The sequence below is a fragment of the Hordeum vulgare genome, chromosome 3H, assembly GCF_904849725.1.
Source record: "Hordeum vulgare subsp. vulgare chromosome 3H, MorexV3_pseudomolecules_assembly, whole genome shotgun sequence".
NCBI lineage: Eukaryota > Viridiplantae > Streptophyta > Magnoliopsida > Poales > Poaceae > Hordeum > Hordeum vulgare.
In genome coordinates this window covers 99552160-99573908 of record NC_058520.1, presented here as the reverse complement: position 1 = coordinate 99573908, position 21749 = coordinate 99552160, and the positions used below count along the sequence as shown (strand labels likewise).

Below are 21749 nucleotides of genomic sequence, written 5' to 3'. Positions count from 1 at the left end.
TATGCATATCGAGTATGTCATGCATACGTGTGATGTACTGTGATATGTATGGGGTTCGACACCAAGTCGTATGCCCTTAATAGCTCTCTATACAGAGAAATGCCCCTTTGTGCTTCCACCGAGCCTTGGTAGTTCGCTACTGCTCCGGACACATTGGTTGATCGGCATGTATCCTTCTTAGTTGTTGTGTCTGTCCCTACGGGGAAATGTCACACGATGTAATGGAGTCCTTGTAGCTTTCTACGGCTCATCTACACTCACTAATGACCGACACCTGCTTTGTTGGGTTATGTATGCGAGTCTCTGTACAATTGAGCCACTTGAGTTTATGACTAGTTATGTCGACCCGGGTTTATTGACATTGGAATGCTAGCGACACAATTGCTTACGTGAGTCAAAACGCGCAAATGGTCCCGGCTAAGGTAAGGTGGCAGCCGTCGGGTTAACCGTGCGTGAGACTCCAAAGGGATGCAATGTGTTATAGGCTGGATTCCTATGGCTTAGGATCGGGGTCCCGACAGCGTTGGTATCAGAGCCTGACTGACTGTACGATTACCAAGCCAAACTGGTCGAAGTCGAGTCTAGAAATGCTTTAGTTATATGTAAGGGAATTGTTTGTGGAAGGGAAGGTAAGACTCTTGCTTCTCTTCTCAAGTCATTCTATTCTGGTCATCCTCATCTTTTCTACGGGGATTAAGAACTAGGTTTCCTATCTATCTCTCAGGATTGCGTGTTACTAATCGTTAGATTGTAGGAAAGCTGTTCGAGAGTCAATCTGAATTTTCTTTTGTTCCAAGGAAAAAAATAAGTACTTGTTGATCATGGAATTTGAACTTGATAGTTGAGTGGTTATGCTATCCAATCTTTTGTGGGTTGTCTCAAAATTGTTTTTGAGCATTTACACCCATTATGCTGCCCAATTTCATTTCCGGAGCTCTAATGCCTTTGCATTATTCTCTATTTCAGATGTCTGCCCGTCCTTTTCGTCAGGTGGTCCGTGTGACTAGGTGCTTTGATGTACCGGGTCACACGGCCATGCTGGTCAGGATGATCTCAGTAGCCGGTTACCGCTGGTACCCAGAGTATACAGTGGAGGAGCAGTACCGGGATTTCAACCAGAGTCAGAACCTGTGCACTGTTAGGGTATTCCTAGATTACCCTGGAGCCGAGGAGCCGATCCATTGGTCTTATGGATTGGGGGTTACCGTTGACATGGCGGTACAAGATGCCTCCTATTCAATGTTGACCATCATGAGAGCCAGACATGCACTGTTGCAGAATTCAGAGTTATGTTATGTTCCAGCTTCTCAGCGAGGAGAAGAAGGATATCTTAGTGGAGTCTACTTTGATTCTTCTTGGGATGATCTGCTGCTGTAGATTACCACTAAGATGTTAGAGAATAGAGACCGAGATGCTCGTGCCCTTCGTATGGAGCTTTCTGTTACTCGTGCCCGTCTGTGGACAGCTTTGACACAGCTGGCACCTGTAGTTCAGACAGGCTATGGAGACATGGAGATGTTGAACCTAGTTAGGACTCATCTTCCAGCTCATGTTGACTGGCCTGCTATCGGAGGTGTCACCCCTCTTCGGGGACCTCTGTTGCCACCAGTCAGGGGACCGAGGCCACATCCGTGTCCTTAAGGTTCCCAGGGATCTCAGGCTAGAGTATTTCCTGATCCGCAGGTTCAGCTTCCAGGTCATGGAGGAAACCTGTATGAGATGTTCTATGCGGATGCTTGAGCCCGTGAGTGGAATAGTAGTATTGTAGTAGTTATATTTGCACAGTCCTGTGTGTCTTGTGGAATATGACTATGTTGTGAGATGAGTTCCGGAGGCATAGATAAATAATGTATAGGAAGCTTGGAAAGCCTCTGATGAGTAGTATCATCTTTTCAGTAGTTTGCTCTTCAGTTTGAGGTTGTACTGAACTATGTTATGGTGTGTATGAACCATGGTGTATATATAGCTGTTTGCTTGTTACCATGTTGTTCGGATGTCCATTTCCGCATTCCATGTTGTTCAGTGCATTCTTAATCCATAGTTAGTATTGATGTTGATCTAGTCTAAGTTGTGAGTTTGTTTGCCAGGATGGTGTTTACCAGGCACAACCGTGCCCCTAGCCAAGAGCAGGGAGAGGGTAGTCAGGCAGCTCAGGAGGACCTGCCTCATCCGCCTTCTCTAGCGGAGGTTATCCTGGAGACAGAAAGGAACAAGAGAGAGACCAACCGTCTGTTAAAGCGTATTGAGCAAAATACGGCTCGTCGGCCGTGAAATGACGCAGTGTCCCTCAATGACTTTGTGAAGCTAAATCCCCCGAAGTTCCATCATTCCGTCGATCCTCTGGACGCTGATGACTGGTTGTGCAATATATCACGCAAGATACGCTCTGCCAACGTTGCTGAGGCTGACAAGGTGATCATCGCTGCGTACTTTCTAGAAGGCCCCGTCAATCTGTGATGGGAAAATTATGAAGCTATGCGTCCTGTCGGACCAGCAGCCACATGGGCTGATTTCAGCGCAGCTTTCCGTCTGCATCACATTACAGAGGGTCTCATGGACCGTAAGAGAGAGGAATTATGTGCCTTCACTCAGGGAAAGTTGACCGTGGATGCTTATAGCCGCGAGTTTGGAAATCTCGCTTGCTACGCAACTCAAGAGGTGTCAACTGACGCCAAGAAGCAAGCAAGATTCCGCAAGGCACTGAGCCTCAAACTTCGTCGTGCCGTGCGCCTTCATGAATGTACAAATTTCCAAGCTCTTGTCAACAAGGAGATCAGTGCTGAGACTGGTCATACCGACTATGAAGCAACGAAGAAGCACTCTCGCGATTCTGGCTCCTCGTCTGGGTCAACATTTTAGAAGCGTCGGGTGCGGGTCCCGAATAGTTCTCTACCGCCAAGATATACCCCGAGGCCATCCTACGTGGCGCCTGAGGTAAACCAAACCAACCCCCCAGCCAAGACCTATGGTGGTCCAGCTACCAGTGCTGCACCACGTGCCAATCAGGTGATCTGTTACAAGTGTGGAGAACCAGGTCACTATTCACGTGAGTGTCCCCAGAATATCGCTGCCAAGCAACCTGGGAAGTGTGTTGGGCAAGGCAAGTCAGGGAAGGCATATTATGTGAAGCCAACTCCTGCGCGTGGCCGCGTGAATTATGTCTCAGCACAAGAAGCTGCAAAGGATCCCGACGTCATTTTGGGTACGCTCCTTGTCAATCGTCACCTAGCGTCTGTTCTTTTTATACTGAGTGATCTCATTCCTTCATTTCCGAAAGTTATGTGCAGTTCCATAACATATCCTTCTGTGATATGCCAATCCCATTAGTGGTCCAAACTCCTGGTAGTAAATGCCAGACTTCTAGGATAAGTTATGACAATGAAATTCTAGTAGACAGGATAGTTTTTCTAGCATCATTGATAGCCCTTAAATCCTCAGATATCAATATCATCTTGGGTATCGACTGGATGCCAGCTCATTACGCCAAGATTGATACCCATTCTAGGAATGTTCAACTTACCCATCCATCGGGTGAGATAGTTAATGTCTCAACTCGAGTTGCCAAATGCCAACTTTATTCCCTCAATGCTAGTCCTCTTCCAGAACTTGAAGACATTCCGGTAGTCCGTGACTTTCCGGATATTTTTCCAGAAGAACTGCCAGGAATTCCACGTGACAGGGATGTAGAGTTTGTGATAGATCTTGTTCCAGGAACTGTCCCAGTAGCCAGAAGACCCTATAAGATGGCACCCTTAGAGCTAGCCGAACTTAAGAAACAACTAGATGAGGCCTTGAATAAAGGTTTCATTCATCCTAGCTCTTATCCTTGGGCTTGTCCCGTCCTCTTTGTTAAGAAGAAGGATGGAACGGACTGGATGGTTGTAGATTATCGACCAGTTAATCTAGTTACCATAAAGAATAAGTATCCGCTCCACAGGATCAACGACCTATATGATCAGCTTGCTGGATCCTCAGTCTTCTCCAAGATGGATATGAGGTTGGGATACCATCAAATCAAGATCAAGAACGGGGACATTCCAAAAACGGCCTTTGTCACTCGTTATGGCCAATACGAGTACACCGTCATGTCCTTCGTTTTAACCAATGCCCCAGCCACCTTCTCTCGCTTGATGAATTCGATCTTCATGGAGTATTTGGATAAATTCGTCGTGGTATACCTCAATGATATTCTCATCTACTCGAAGAACGGACAAGAACATGCCGAGCATCTAAGGCTGGTATTGATGAAACTTCGTGAGCATCGCCTTTATGCCAAGTTTTCAAAATGTGAATTTCGGTTACCAGAAGTGACCTATCTAGGCCACGTAATCTCTGGTAAGAGTATTGATGTCAATCTAGAGAGAGTTCAAGCCGTCCTTGATTGGACTCAACCTGAATCGGTTAAGCAAGTTAGGAGTTTTCTTGGCATAGCGAGCTATTGTTGCCGCTTTGTCGAGAACTTCTCCAAGGTTGCAAAACCTCTAACTGAACTCCTCAAGAAAGATAAAAGGTTCGAGTGGACACCACAGTGTGAGCATAGTTTTCAGGAACTGAAAAGACGCCTGACATCCGCACCTGTGTTGCTACCACCATATTTCTCTAAGGACTTTGTTATCTATTGCGACGCCTCGCGACAAGGATTAGGATGCATTCTCATGCAGGATCGTCATGTGATTGCATACGCATCTCGACAGTTGCGTCCACATGAGGATAATTATCCCACACATGATCTTGAGCTTGCAGCTGTAGTCCATGCACTAAAAACCTGGCGACATTACCTTCTTGGTAATCGTTGTGAAATTTTCACTGATCACCAAAGTCTGAAATATATCTTCACCCAGCTGGATTAGAATCTCAGGCAAAGATGGTGGGTCGAGTTGATCACAGATTACGACTTAGGGATAACTTACCCCCCACGGAAAGCCAATGTTATGGCTGATGCACTAAGTCGTAAGTCTTATTGTAACAATTTGATGTTGCAACGAGGTCAACCACGTCTCTATGAGGAATTTCAGAAGTTGAACCTCCACATTGTTCCTCAAGGATTTCTTTCCAAGTTGGTGGCGAAACCTACTCTTAGGGATCAAATCATAGCTGGCCAAAAGCGTGATAAGGGTATATCACGGATCAAGGAGAATATTACTAGCGGAAACGCTAAGGAATTCTCTATGAATGATCAAGATGTTGTGTTCTTCCAGAACCATCTAGTGGTTCCTAAGAATCCACATCTGAGGCAGTTGATCCTTAAGGAGGCTCATGAATCTCCTCCCACGATTCATCCTGGTAGTACCAAAATGTATCAGGACCTACGCCAGAGGTTCTGGTGGACTAGGATGAAGAGAGAAATTGCTTTGTTCGTTGCTAACTGCGACGTTTGTCTTGAGTTAAGGCAGAACATCAAAGGCCTGCTGGCACCCTTCAACCTTTAGCTATTCCTGAATGGAAATGGGATAAAGTTACTATGGATTTCATCACTGAATTTCCGAGGACCAAGAAAGGAAATAATGCTATCTTTGTGGTCATTCACTGTCTGTCCAAAGTAGCTCATTTTCTTCCATTTCGTGAGAGTATAGCAGCTAGCCATCTAGCAGAGTTATATATCTCTCGAATAGCATCCCTTCATGGTGTCGCTTTGGAGATTAATTCAGATCGTGGAAGTATATTTACTTCTCGTTTCTGGGAAAGTTTTCAGAATACCATGGGGACTCACCTATCTTTTAGCACTCCTTTCCATCCCAATCAAGTGGTCAAGTAGAAAGAGTCAATCAAATCCTAGAGGATATGCTTCGAGCTTGTGTTATATCGTTTGGTATGAATTGGGAGAAGTGTCTTCCATTCTCCGAATTTGCTTACAACAATAGTTATCAATCAAGCTTGGGCAAAGCCCCTTTTAAAGTTCTCTATGGACAAAGATGTCGAACACCTCTTAATTGCTCAAAAACCGGAGAGAGGCAACTCTTTGGTCTGGATATGATCCAGGAAGGAGAAGAGCAAGTTCGCATTATTCGTGAAAAGTTGAAAACAGCCCAATCTCGTCAAAAGAGCCAATATGATCGTCATCATAAGGATGTGACCTTTGAAGTTGACGAGAAGGCTTATCTTCGGCTTACACCTTTGAAGGGTACCCATCGCTTCGGTATCAATGGAAAATTGGCTCCTCATTACATTGGTACTTTTCGCATTCTTGCCAAACAAGGAGAAGTTGCCTACCAATTGGAACTTCCTCCGCATCTTTCCAAGGTTCATGATGTTTTCCACGTCTCGCAACTCACGTGTTGCTTCTCAGATCCTATGTGTGAAGTAGACCATGAAACGCTTGATCTCCAGGATAACCTTTCATACCGAGAATACCCTGTTCGTATTCTTGATCAAGCTGAGCATACCACTCGACGTAGAAACCTCAAGTTTCTTAAAGTTCAATGGTCAAATCATTCTGAAAAAGAAGCAACATGGGAAAGAGAGGACCGTCTCCGACTTGAGTATCCCGCGCTCTTCCCGACGACTTCCAAATCTCGGGACGAGATTCTTTTGAGTGCGGGTGAGTTGTCACATCCCTAGAATTCCTTTTGTTGTTTAGCAAGATTGTGCTCATGTTTTATTCATGCATTAAAAATGAAAATAGGGATGAAAGAAACCCTAGCACCTCACCTTGTTTAAACCAAAATAAAAAGAGTGTGAGCTCAATGAACCCAAAATGGCCTTCTTAAAATCCCACACTTTTTGATAAATATTGGAAAAAATATTTCAGGGGTGGAATTTATTTTAAAAATACTTGTGGTATTTTACTTTTTCACAAAAGCCACTGATATTACCCAAATATGTGGTTTTAAATATCTCAGGATATTATAAAATGTTGAAATATTTTTGTGGACTTGGAAATAACTCAAATAACACCCACAATTATTTTCACTATTTATAGGAATAGTTTGGAGCCAAAAACAAAGTAAACAAATGTCAGAAATGTTAAACAGAAGACAGAAATGAAAAAATAGAAAATCGTATCTACCGCTCATGTGGCCTAGCCCACTACCCATCCTGTCGTCTTCCTCCTTTGCCAGTGGGCAGCAGGAGGTGGCCGCCACTTCCTCCGGCGAGGGTGCGCACCTGGGTGCGTTCCTAGCCGCCTTGTCATACTGGCGACGGAGATAAGCTCCCCCGCATCCCATGCCAACCTTCTCCCCCTCCTCATTCGAGTTCCTTCCCTCTCCTCTCTCTACCGCCATTGGAGCCAAGCTCGAGCTCGAGCTCGCCGTCGTCTCCGGCCACAGCAGGCTTCCCCGAGCGTATCAACGCCTCCGCCTCGTCGAGCTCGTCGTCTATGCGGAAGGAATCGAGCCCACGAGCCCTGCTTCACCCATCGTCGTCGTTCGCCATCTCCGGCCACCGAGGCTTCACCGTCGATCCAACCGTCCCCGACCTCCTTCCTCATCTCCGTTGCCTCCAACAGCACCACGGTGAGCTGCAAATCGTTTCCCCCCATCTAATCGAGCCCCTCGCGTTCCCTAGCACCGAGGTCATCAAACCCGAGCTCCGGCAGCCGCCACGGCTCGTCGCCGGTGCCCTCCGGCCACCCTCAGCCCCTCCCTATGCACCTGGTAGATGAGGCCGAGCGACGGCTACCTCCTGGTGCCCTGATCTCACGATTTGGCCTCGTGTAGCGTGAACCAGAGCATCTCCGGTGAGCCCTCCGCCGCGGCTAAGGTCGCCGGCGACCACCCTCCGGTGGGAGCCGACGTGGACAGCTCATTAGAGCGTAATCAACCCCCAAGAGCCAATGACAACGGGCCCTAGGGTGGGTCAAACCCCACTTAGCTGCTGGTCAGCGCGGGATTAGTCCCTGTGACACTGGCCAGTGGGCCCCACTAGTCAGGTTTGACTTGGCCAGCCTCTCTTGACCTCGTGACGTCACCGTGGCGCAATAAATCAAATTCTGTGATTAAAATAATTTCAGAAATGCTGAAAACTTTGAAAAATCATAGAATATAAATATAACTCCAAATTTGATAAATAATATATGTAAAATGATCACAAAAATTCAATGAACACAATGGTGCTACTTTCATGCATGACAAACAAAGTTATAAAACAGCATCAGGTCAAATCAATTAAATGAATTTGATAAATATCTTATTTCAAATAATATTTGAATTTTGAATTCAAATCAGAATCATACTAAGGTTCTGTTAACCACATTAAACCATACTACATTTCTTTTCATGCCTGTTCATGCATCATATTGTTGCATATGAATGATATTGATTGTCAGTATTATTTCGGTAGGCTATACCCCTCCGGATACGTCCGAATATCCGACTTACGGATTTAATCCTTCCACTGAGCAACAAGGCAAGCACCATTTTTGATCATCCCGATAAAATCCCATGTTCCTGCTCCTGCTCTCACTTATTGCATTAGGACAAAATATTTCAAATGCTTTACTTCGGTAGCTGAATCCATTCCTTTGCATGAACTGTCATTGTCACAAAAAATAGCCAAACATTGCAACCTAGCATACCTGGTAGTTGCTTGAGCCATGATGTGTCTTATCCTACTATGCTTGCTATGCCTAGAGTAGTGTGAGGTCTTCTACATCTGGGTGATGAAGAGGAATGGAAGAATGTGTTCTAGTGACAAAAGAATAAGTGTGGAACCTGATTTGGTAAAGGTATCGATGAAAGGCTATGTAGGAGTAGAGGCGGGTTGTTTCAGTGGAACCATCCTTAGGAACTGAGTTCCGTGTATGTAATCCAAGACTAGTTACTACCACATGCTCGGCCCTGAAATATGACCCCGCTCGACTTACTAATCGCCTAGTACTCGTCGAGGAGTTGCAAGTAGTTTATGGTGTTTATAGTCATGCTGGAGGCCGTGCATAGTGCTGACCTTAGAGGTGGGCTATGATGCGGTAGGCAGTGCCACAGTGTACCTAGTGGCACCCGGATGGTGAGCTTGGGAACCCTGCGCACATCGTTTGGGGCCGTAGGGGAAACTTCGGCCGGACTTCCGTGCGGGTTCATTCTCAAATAGGCGATAAACCTTGACTAGGTATTAGTGTGATTAACGGTCATGGTCAACTCCCTCACTGGGCTTCCGCTTGAAGGTTGCCGAGGTGCATGACGTGCACATGGAGATAAGTGGCGAGAGCGTGTGTGAAGAAGTACACCCCTGCAGGGTTATGATCTATTCGAATAGCCGCATCCGCGGATATGGACTACTTGGATACATATGTTGTTCATAGATAACTTTAATGGCTACTCATAAAAGTATCAAGATAAGTGTGAGTATCATGTATGGCATTCCTGTAGGAAGACGGGAAGGAATCCATGATAGTGTATTGTTGTGATGCTAGTGGACTCATGTATGACTTATCAAAGTTGTTTAAAACTATTTAAAATTGTAGTATAGTCTAGCCAAGAGTCAAAGCTGGCTTGCTGCATGAAACCCCACAACCCCCTTTATTGATACATGTGCATGAGTAGATAGAACTGTTCTAAACTCTTGCTGAGTACCTTTGTACTCATGTTTGTTTAATAAATGTTGCAGAAGACACCCACGAGCCAACAGGTGGGTTCTATCTAGACCTCGATGATGACGAGTAGTTGGTGTCCCATCTACGACCTGGCCCCTTTCAGAAGGGTTCTGTAGATAGTCAGGCTTTATGCCTTTTCCTTTCAACTGTCTGTACTGACACAGCTTTCATGCTTCCGCTTGGCTTCTATGACTTTGTTTGTATGACTTGAGTGTCGGGTCATGTGACCCCTACCTGTATGCACTTATTATGCAAGACTCTTCCAAGTCTTCTAAATAAATGTTGTGATGTAGTATGGTTATGTTGTGATGCCATTGTTGTATCTATGCATATCGAGTATGTGATGCGTACGTGTGATGTACTCTGATATTAATGGGGTTCGACACCTAGTCGTATGCCCTTAGTAGCTCTATATACAGAGAAATGCCCCTTTGTGCTTCCACCGAGCCTTGGTAGTTCGCTACTGCTCCGGACACATTGGTTGACCGGCATGTATCCTTCTTAGTTGTTGTGTCTGTCCCTACGGGGAAATGTCACGCGATGTAATGGAGTCCTTGTAGCTTGCTACGACTCGTCTACACTCGTTGATGACCGACACCTGCTTTGCTCGGTTATGTATGTCTATCTCTGTACAGTTGAGACCTTGAGTTTATGACTAGTTATGTCGACCCGGGTTCTTTGACATTAGAATGCTAGCGACACAATTGCATACGTGAGTCAAAAGGCGCAAACGGTCCCGGCTAAGGTAAGGTGGCAGCCGTGGGGTTAACCGTGCATGAGACCGCAAAGGGATGCGATGTGTTACATGCTGGATTCCTATGGCTTAGGATCGGGGTCCCGACAATTTTATTTTATTACCAGCGCTTGATGATGTCAGGGATGTTATATTGTATATGTGCAGTAGCTCGGATAGATATTTGAAAACTTGTTGTTCGACCAAGCACGAAGAAAGAGAGGTCACTTATCTCTATATATGTTCATGATCACGATGTTGTGTAATTAATGGTTTCTTCATTTGCTTACTAGCTAGCATCGAGTTCTCTCTATATGTAGTAGCTACCATCGACCAAGCACGGAGAAAGAGAGGTCACTTTTATCTATATGTAGTAGCTAGCTAACACAATATGAAACCCCTAAAACCCTCCAAAACCCCTACCCCCCCCCCCCCTCTTCAAAAAAAAAACCCAACGCGTGCGAGTTGCTGACGCGTGGCTGACGTTGGTCCAGGTTGGTGTTACCAACCGGGACTAAAGGTCCTCCTCCCTGGGCGCCCCACGACGGCCACGTGGAGCTCCTTTAGTCCCGGTTCGTAAGCCAAGCTTGACTAAAAGTAATGGGCATTAGTCCCGATCGTTTTGTCCCAGTTGCAAAACCGGGACTAAAGGCCCTCTGGAACCGGGACTGATGCCCTGCTCTCTACTAGTGTGTGTACGAGACTTTGGCGACGACATCTTGCGCTTTAGTAGGGTTTAGTGCGACAGGCTCGGGGTCCGTGGTTACGACGAGACCCTGCTACATTGATTCTGGGTGGCGTGGCAGATCGGCTAGTGGCCCCGAGTTTATCTCGGGACGAGATTCGGGTTCCGGATTATTGGAGGAGTTCAGGTGATCGGTAACCGGGACATAGACTGTCCTTAGTTCCGGTAGTTGATGTGGGGAGCCCTTAGCCGGACACTCAACGGTGGCGACCATGCGTGATGGGTGGGGAGTGAATTTCCCTATCGTCGGGTCTAAGCCCGATTCGATGGTAGATCGGAGATTGGTCGTCGATCATACCCATAGATTGGATCCGGTCGAGTAACTCGTATAGTAACGGAGTCTTGGTGGAGTCCATACCGTTTGAGTGTTCGGGATCAGCCCACAACACTGATGCCCAAGGGTCGTTCGAGGACGTTCTCGGGATGTGTTTGGCTGAGCCGAATCTGAGCGTATCGACCACGTCGGGCTCTAAGGCCGGACCAAGGGTCAAAGTCACCCCGGTAGCGGGATCTACGGCTTCCTAACTCAAGGCATCGGGGATCGTGGGCTCCTTAAAAGGAGCTAAGAGCCTTGTTAACACAAGATCACCCCAAGGGTCGGTGGTGAACTCTAGGCTCTCAAACCTTACTTCCAAACCGGGGGTGAAGCTTCCGACCTGGCCAAGGTGGCCGGTCGGATCAACGTGCAGAAAAATGCTTCTGAATGCCAAGATCTGCCCGGGGACAAAGATGTCCTTGTTGTGGATCTCTTCAAGGATGACTAATCGTGCCATCAATCCTTCCTACGATCCTACGACAGAACTATCAATGAAAGTATCAATGTTGGTGTCCAAACCGACGGATCTCGGGTAGGGGGTCCCGAGCTGTGGACCTTGGATAAATGAGTTGCACAGGATTAAGGAGATAGTGTTTACCCAGGTTCGGGCCCTCTTGAGGAGGTAAAACCCTACGTCCAGCTTGATTATATTGATGTGTATGAGGATTATAGAGTTGATCTACCTCGAGATCGTATGAGCTAAAACCCTAGATGAGTCAACCCGCCTATGCGGGTGAAACCCTCTGGTTTATATAGACACCAGGGGTTCCTAGGGTTACATACAACTAACCTCCAACTGGGAACAGATGCGTCGATATAGCCTACTCAACTTGGAAAAAATGCCAGTCGTCGGAGCTTTCCTTCTTCAACACGAGGTCATCACATAGTCCGGTCTTCGACAATACGGCCCATTGGGTCAGCCTATAAGAGATGGGTCGACCGTCCAATGACCCCTTAGTCCCGGACCCCATCACCATCCTCACCTCTTCCCACGGTTACAACCCTTCCCCATCTCTCATGTCTCATTGTCTCGATATTGGTTGGTGAAACGCTACAGGTGCTCCACCACCACCATCACCACCATGTCATCATGTTGGCTGTGATCCCATCTAGTTCTCCCCCTTCGCTTGCTAGATCAAAGAGGTGGAGACATCATCCATCTGTTTGTGTGCATAACTCGAAGTTGTCATAATTTCGGTGCTAGATCGGTTTGGATCGTGATTGGATCACAAAGAGTACGACTACATCAATCATGTTATATACGCTTCCACTTTTTCGTCCACAAGGGTACGTAGACACACTCTCCCTCTTGTTTCTATGCATCTCCTAAATTAGATCTTTGGGTAATTCGCAGGATTTTTTTTATTTTGATACAACATTACCCATTAACTTGTCCCCACAAAAAACCCCAACCGACTAACCCTAGCGTCTCCTATCTCTCGCCAGCTTAGCTCCTCTTCCAGTATGTTCTCTTTATTATCTGCTCCGCTTGTCTACCCCCTCGATGGATTCAAGGAGATTAGCATACAAGGAGGAGCTCGCGGTCCGCATTGCTCTCCGCCGCTAGTGAATGGACAAGGGCGTGAGCTCCTCCTTGTCGACAACGGGCTCGTCCTGGGTGGGCAGCTCTTCCTCTGCAACGCCCAGCACGCGGCTGACACACTCTATGCCATTTCAGGCCAGGCTTCATGACGGGCAGTGTTGTCCAACACTGCCATTAGCTGCCCCTCCTGGTATTCGATGGGCGTTGGTGTCGACGGCTCCCAGCCCGCAATCGTGGCAACGACAACATGAGAGGGAGGGTCGTTCTTATCAGATGGTGATGAAGGCGGCGGCGCAAGCATCTAGGTTTGCTAGATCTGCACCGGAGGCGCAGCCGCCCGCCCTCGACAACAGTGAGGCACTCTACCTTGCGATCCGTCGGTCTTACATGACGGAGGAGAAGAACGTCCGTCACCAACGTCCGAAGAACAACGTGGCCCTCCGTCGGGCGTTGGAGGAGTCGGAGAAGCTCGCCCTGAAGAAGTCTGATGTGGCAGACAGAGTCGTGTGCCTCACGGCGGAGCAAAATTGTGCCGCCCAATGCATGGCGAGCTACATCAGCTCTGACTTCAACCGACGACGACGATGACACCCAGCCCACATGAGATGCGTACATGAAGCACCACCACAGAGACCACAAGGGGAAGGGGCCGGTGTGGAAGTGGTGCACTTCTGCCGCCCCTTCAATGTTTAATTACTTTTTTATGTTAATGTAGGATGAACTCGGCCCTCCCGGTGAACTGCAGCTATGTTTGATGTCGAATTTCGTATGTTTTATGTTTCCTTCTATTGGTATGAATTTAGATACCCAATTTAGACAATCGCAGTTGTGAACCGGACGATTTACTCGTTGTCCGGTCAATGAAAGCAGTAATAACTGGACGCACCCAATAGATGGTCATAAGGTAATCAAGGTTATATATGCTTTCCCATGAGACAACATAATTCTACTCATTTCATCCGAAATTACCTGTACTCCCTCGGTCACAGTTTAAAATGCGTACATGAGCGATCTCTAGAACCAAAGTAAATCGTGATTGGCTCTACTTTCCTGTGCAAGCGCTCACGTAGTAACCTCGTGACGCCTCATTATTTAAGAAAATAATGCATGGTACCCCACAACCACTAAATGAGGAGTCTTCATGCATGGAGCATTTTCATCTCACATATACATCCATTGTTTTTACTATGCATGCAGCCTATTAGTAGTACTTTTAATTAAATAATCAATAAATGATAGGTGCCTTAATCGTCTTCTATGAAACTACGTCTTGTGAGGGAGGAAATATTAGATTTGTCCAGATATTGATATATCAAATACATTTATATCTAAACAAATATAAAACAAACAATTCGAGACAAGGATAATATAAAACAAGTAATTCATGACGAGCGAGGCTTGTCCGCCCGCTATAGGCTATAGCAGGGAGGTTACGGTCTTAATGCATGGTGCATGGACTTTGACTGGTCGCGAACTTTCTGTCCCGTCGCTTTCAGAGGCAGGCAGCACCCTCACACCCGAGATCTTGCTTGGATCCGGCTAAATCCGCCAACCAACTGATCAGCGATGATGACTGTACAGCGCGTACCACTGTGGGTGTCGCATGAACAGTTTCGATCGATGCAGTCTTAATCAATTTGATGCATGCGTACGTTTGGAATGAAAGTATTACTAGATGAGATGCTGGATTTCCTTCCTTCAAGAGAATTGATACCGCACAAAAAAGGAACCAATACATTTGATCGAGCGTCTTTATTCACTTGCATGGAAGCGAAATTAACTTGGACATAACATGTTCTATCACATACTCCATCCATGGCATGATTGCATGACTTGCTACACCCTCCGAGAAGTACATTCATATTTAAGAAAATCTACCACAAGTAATATGAACATAAAAGAGTAATTAACTTTGACATAACATGTAATATGTAGCAGCACCGTGCTAAACAATTACTCCTACAAACATGTAATTAACATGCAGTAAACTCATCTCCACACGGACCGACACATCCATGCTCGCAAGCTAGATAGATCATGATAACAAGCATTAAGGAGAATATATATATATATATATATATATATATATATATATATATATATATATATATATATATATATATATATATATATATATATATCCCTCTCTAGTCTCTAGTAGCTAGGTCGGGGACTCGGGGCCAATCGATTAACTTCGTGATCAAGCCAGCGGGGAGGTGAAAATTCTCTGACCACGGGACAGAATCGCCTTGGGGTCATACTTCCTCTTCCGCTCCACGAACCTGGCCCACTTGGCCGGACCGAAGTGCTTCTTCTCCCACCCGGCCTGGTCGGCGTAGTATGACAGGTACTGCACGCACGGTATCCCGGCCTCCTCGCAAAACCGTAAGATATCATTGTTCTGCTCCTCCAAGCGCCCAAGATCACCATCGGACACGGCCGACCGGAGGATTCCCACTGTGTAGAACACCTCTTCCTCCTCCGGGAACACCGCCGATGTGTTGCTGTCCCACCTGTTCCGGTTCATGGGGTAGACGAGGACGGGCCCCATGGCGCCGGTGGTGCCGCGGCGGAAGATGCCGTGGAAGACGCCGGCGGCGAAGTCGAGGACGCGGGAGCGGGGGAGGAAGAGGTTGAGCCAGGGGTGCGGCACGTCCCACTGACCAGCGGCGCGGAGCCTGAGCTCGCCGTCGCGCACGCGGTCCAGGAACCCCATGTACGACACGTCATGCACGAAAGCGAAGCCCCGCTCGTACCGCAGCTCACGCATCAGCGTCTCCAGCCTCTGCATGCACCAATCAATTACTTTCTGTATATATAAATATTTGTAGTTGACTAGAACTAGAATAATTTTTTATAACTACAAGTATTTAGATAGAGAAAGTACTTTTCACAATGAACAGTTTTACACTTGCATACATGAGACTATCGACGTGTCAGAGTACTTACATTATGAAAAACATATGGACCTTGACACCATTATGATGGCTTTTCCAGCCATCTACTCCGCAAGATACAAGGACAAATACCGTACAAATTATTAAAAGGTGTACGAGCAATTTTTACTTTTTGGACAAATTGGTGGCGAGCACAATGCGAGGTGTATATGCATGGAAGTGGTAGAGCATGTAGGCCAGGCATCTGCATGTAAGGTCGCTGTCCCATCCCATGCATCGGATCTAGCTTGATCGTGCGCTAGCCTACTAGGTGTACTGGCTAACAGATAATAATACTCCATGGAACTGCTGTTGATCGATGCTCAAAAGCTTAGATGTCGACATGGATGCACTTAATTCTGGCAAAGGTATACTTTCTACTAGTGTGAGAGGCTTAGGGATGACATAACACATCTAACACTGGTCATCATAGTGAGCCTTTGGATCAACTCGATGCAAAAAGGAGTATGCATTTACCATTGTGCAATTATAGATTTAGAATGAGAAAGTGTGTCCAGATCGACCAACTATTTTAGGCTAACCTTTTTTTCTGCTCTTATGATTTTTACCACCTTAGTCATCTCGTGATGTCCGATGTGGAACTTTGCGTAAATTCGTTAAGTGAAACCAAGTCATAAGTTTTATTACTAAATCATATGACTAAGGTGATACTCCCTCCGTTCCTAATATAAGTCTTTTAAATGATTTCACTAAGGGTCTACATACGAAGCAAAATGATTGAATCTGCACTCTAAAGTATGTCTATATACATCCGTATGTAGTCTACTAGTGAAACCTCTAAAAAGACTTATATTTAGGAACGGAGGGAGTACTAATCATGGGACATGGGGTGTCATAACTTTTATTTACTCCCGTCATCTCTCTATATAAATAGCGAATATTTTCTAAAATTCCACACGTCCTGTAGTGCAATTTTACTTGCATATGTTTTTTATGAAATTTTAGAAAACAGCGGAATATGCAAGAATATTTTTTTCTGATGGGAAAGGCAGTAAGGTGCGCGGCAGTGAGATGTGCATTCCAAGGGCAAGGGCAGGCAAGGGCTAGGCCAAGTACGTACGACGTTGGCGCCGCACAGATCTGCATGCAAGCGCTTGAGCCATGCACGCATGCATCCACGTCATAGGTAGTCAAAAGTCACGATCCATGACTCGGTAGGTCCCATGTAGTTGAACTTTACCCGCAGCGACAAAGGTGGTCGTTTATTACCTTTTCGACGTCGGGCTCGCCGCCGGCTGCGCCGCCGTAGTACAGAGCTCCCTCAAGGCAGTAGAGCACACCGCCGGCCTCCTCGGCGAGCTTGGCGACGCGCGCTGCGACGTCGGGCTCCGAGCCGAAGAACGATGACGACGGCGACGGCGAGCGCCAGCTCCCTATCAGGCCCTTGTCTGCGAGGACTGTGCCCTCGACGTAGTCCATGAGCCCGGACAACGCGTCGCCACGCTCGACGTCTATGAGCCGCTCCTGGTCGCCCGTCAGTGCGGCGGCGCTCGTGTACAGGAGACGCACCCAGCGCGCCCTCGTCGGCGCTGGTACGAGCTGTATGCGCGCTCGCGTTATTACGCCGAACTGCCCCAGCCCGCCCAGCACGGCGTCGAATAGGTCGGAGTGCCTCTCCTTCGAACACGTCACCATCTCTCCGAGCCCTACATATTTACCAGTAGTCAAGTACTCTACGTAAGTGAAGTGCTGTAATTAATGAATTAAGTATGAAGCGTGCAGGTACGCAGCGCACCCACCGGTGATGACGTCCAGTTCTTGGACATTGGAAATCTGGGGGCCATAGCGGAAGGCCTGGCCGCTGATGCCGGCGTTGGAGAGCGTGCCGCCGACGGTGAGGTGGAGGTAGTCGGTCCAGGAACGCGGCGTTAGGCCATGCGCGAGGGCGGTGCGCAGCACATCCACCCACAGCTGTTCGCCGCCGGCGTCTATGCACTGGCCTTCGACTGACACGGAGAGGCGGGACGCAGTGGAGCTTCCGCCGAGGCGTCCAAGCGACGGCATGTTGACAACGACGCCGTTGGGCGCGGCTGCCTGGCCACGGGCGGAGTGGCCGCGTCCCCGGGCAGACACCGGGAACGGGGACGAGCGCGCGCACGATGCGAGCAGCAGCGCGGCGATGTCGGCGGGGCACGACGGATAGAGCACGGCAGCCGGCGCCGCGACCGTCACGTTGCCGAAGTCAGTGGACACGAGCGCTGTGGCCTCGGCGTCGTCGCGGATCAGCCCAGCGACGCCGAGGTCGCGGAGCTCGTCGCGGAAGGGGGAGGTCGGCCTCCACGCGAGCGCGACGTCGTCAGGCTTTGCGGCTTGGACGGTCTGCAGGAAGCAGCCGAGCACGAAGAGAGTAGCCATGATCATCTCCTGCGCTTTGTTTATGACTACCATGTGTGTCTTAGCTTGAGTGTTCAATCGATCTCTGTAGGCTTTGTGACTCTTCCTCTTGCGGAGTGTGGGCTATAAATAACAGGCTAGCATCTGTATGGATTGCGATGCATCTGTAGGTAGAATTGGAGAGGCTGCGAATGTGAGCTAGGCAGACAACTTCGCTAGCTAGATGGCGGGACCGACGACTTGTGGGAGTCGGTGTATGAGATCGAAAGGACTGGGACTCAAAGATTCTTGCGTGATTGAGCCGTACGTACTTTATGATCATTTCGTTACGTACGTACAGTGAATGGGCGAACTGTGACAAAAGAACACAAGATACGTGCACAGATCTTTCAAATCTGTGAGAATATGTACCGTACAAACAGCTAGCTGCACCTAGCCCAGCGAGCTAGCAAGTTGCATGTAGCCGGTCGATCCTTCTCACGTATCAGTACGTGTGGCAGTACATTTTGTTCTGCTTTTGAATGATCTCACACGTAAGTATGTACGTGTGTATGCTGTAGCCAGCAACAAAAACATGCATGTACTACGTGAAAAAAAAACTGATGGACTACGTACGTATGCCGCAGCAAGACACGCCAAAACTGTATGCGGCGCAACTAGCTGACAAGAACAACAAGGACAAAGCTCCAGCATCATGATGAGAACGTACGGGAGAGTAACACAAGCATATGTACATGCGTATCGTTCGGCTTGTTGCATGATGCATGCATCGCGACTTCCCCAGTCACAACACAATTGCATAGTACTACTACGAATTTGAACGCATTAATGGGTACACCGTACGATCAACTACTCTCATTGACAATGCTGCAAATGATTAATCGGTTGAGCTCTAATCGCAGTGAAAAAGCTAGCAATGATATGTATAAGCGGCCAAGACGAAGACCGATTCAACTCGTGGGCTTCCAGATCAGCCCACTCGTGGGCCCATGAAGGGACAAACTTCTTCATTGGCCCGTATCCTTGAAGTGGACCCCTAAAGGGATGTAATTAAACTCCTCCGGACATTAGTTATACTAGCACATATGCCCGTACGTTGCAACGGAAGAAAATAAATTATTCTATACACACACTCGACAATACTTTAAACAATACGGGAATCAACATTAAGTCACTTGTTTACATAAATGAGGAGCAAAACATATATAATAGGCAACCTAAATGTAATTTTAGAAATTACTAACATCAAGATAATACCATATTTGAAATCTACATATTTTCTGATGGATTTTCATATATAACATGTTAGATTTAGAGTTGAGGTTTGAAAGATATGAATAATTTAAAAAGCATTTGAAATTGCATGAAAAAAAGAAGTTAAACAAAGATTTCTAGGCCCAACGCAGCTCATCAGCTATCATAGAGAAAAGAGGATAATAAAAAAGTAAATAAATTAGAAGGCACCTCGGATCGAACCCAGCTCTCCCGTGAGGAAAAGAGCAACGCTCCCTAGTGCGCAGCCCAAGCGCGGGTGATTCTTATGGGTCTTAGTTGTGTATAAGAACCGAACAATTTGACGACTTCTATAGAAAAATGACTCGTTTTGACTTAAACGCGCACTATGGGTTTATTACACAAAACTGCAGGGGCTTTATTGCAAAATAACCACGACGGACGGGCAGAAACACTCCGTTCTTTAATATTAGGTAGGTATAGACTATAAGGTAAGCGCGTTGTTGCGTCATTTGTGTTGTTGGCTTTTATAACTGTTTACTCTCTTTGTATTAAAATATAATTTCCTATTTATGTGAGAGAAAAATTATGCATCGGTGTTTGCATGTATTGTATTTGTGCTAAAATATCACTTGTCGATACTTTTTTTTCTAGGTGGTGAGAGGAAGTGCGAGGTTGATTTTTTTTATGGGCCGGCTGCTACCGACTAATTTGAAAAATCATTTACCTGATAAAAGTCATGAACCAAATCCTAAATACCTTAACCAAATGGAAAAGCTCGAAAAATAAGGAGCATAGTGAAATAATAGAATTGAATTAGCGAAGCATTGAGAAATTGTTGACCCGGTTAAAATCAGATGAGTCAATTCAAAATTGGAGATCTCAATTGATTGTGGGGAATAAAAGGTATGGAGCTTAGCATTAGAGCGCATAGTGTATTTACACAAGTAGTGAGTTAAAAGAATCAATGAGAAAGCTTCTTAAGAAATTGTTGACCAGGTCAAAACAGGATGACCAAATTTTAAATTAAAGACCTCAGTTGATTGAGAGGCTATAAATATTAGGGAGCATATTGTATTTACTAGAAGGACTCGGCTCACTTTGTTGCGTCATTGGTATTTTGGATATATCATAATTTTTCTACTCACTCTGTACCGAAACATAAGGTGTATTAGTTTTCATTGTAGACAAGTCTAATTTCTTTAAGTTTGACCAAATTTATAAATAAATATATCAATATCAATAATATCAAATCATTATCATTAAATTCATCATGTTATGAATTTTATTTATTTAGTATCATGGATGTCAATGTTTTTGGCTCTAAACTTGGTTAAAGTTGAAAATATTTGACTTTTCAAAAAACGAAAAGACCATATATTTTGAAGGTGAGAGATTTTTTAGTTTGGCAGTGAGGGAGATGATGGAGTGTGTTTTCTTTATAATGTTGTGTTCTGTTGGACCTTTCATGGTGTGATTCTGTGTTATCTTATAGTCAATTCATAGTTATGTGGAGAACTTTTCTGCGTCTCTCGCTACATGTACTATATCGGTGCTACGGTGTCCCATACTTGACTTTTTTTCTAGATGGTGAGAGGTTGCGCGCGGTTGACATATGCAGAGAATTGCACAACTCAGATCATATAAATTATAAGAAAGGTTAAAGAGACCAATGGAAGGGAAAATGTGATTATTAGATCAACCAAAGCAATGGAAAGGAAAATGTGCTTATACACAAGTATTTGGACTCTATCTTTCCCAAGGATAAGTAGAGTATGATATACATGACTAGACATCAAGTACATAACCATTTAGACAAAAGTGCAAGGAAATTCATGATGATTACCCATACAATGGGGATTGGATAACTGATCAAGAAACATTTAGCACTCTGCTTCCAATGTTCCTTTTGATGATCGGAATACGACAACAGTTCTTCGGGGTAGCATCAACATGGTCATCAGGTAAATGTCATACTTTGATAAAACAAGAATCCATGAGGAACAACTTATAAAATAAGTTGTACAATTTCCTCCTGAAAGAGTGGTTAATCTCGTTGAACAAAATACTATAATAGTAGGTCCTCCAACTAGGTGTGCTATACATGACATCACCTTACCGGGTTATGTAAAGACCAATGTTATAATTCTTGGAAAATGTTCCAACCATCATATCTACCCAAGATTCAGATCTTATTGGTGTCAGGAAATGGCAAACTCAAGATGCCTGAGAATCAAAGGGTGCAACACAATTGACGAGATGATGTTGCAAGATTCTCGGGAAATGAACTACGTAAGCAAGCTTTGAATCACGAGTTGGATTGCTAGACACATGAACACAATGTCAAGACATTCCCGCC

General features: G+C 46.0%; 1 protein-coding gene across 1 annotated transcript; it reads right to left on the bottom strand.

The window, feature by feature from the left end:
- Positions 1 to 14710: 14710 nt before the first annotated feature.
- Positions 14711 to 18400, bottom strand: LOC123439613 (cytokinin dehydrogenase 2-like). Its single transcript, XM_045116303.1, has 3 exons — positions 17563 to 18400; positions 17033 to 17469; positions 14711 to 15651 (listed from the first exon to the last, which is right to left on the bottom strand). Exons 1-3 carry the CDS (start codon positions 18209 to 18211, stop codon positions 15067 to 15069), a joined length of 1671 nt encoding a protein of 556 aa, XP_044972238.1. The 5' UTR covers positions 18212 to 18400; the 3' UTR covers positions 14711 to 15066.
- Positions 18401 to 21749: the final 3349 nt, after the last annotated feature.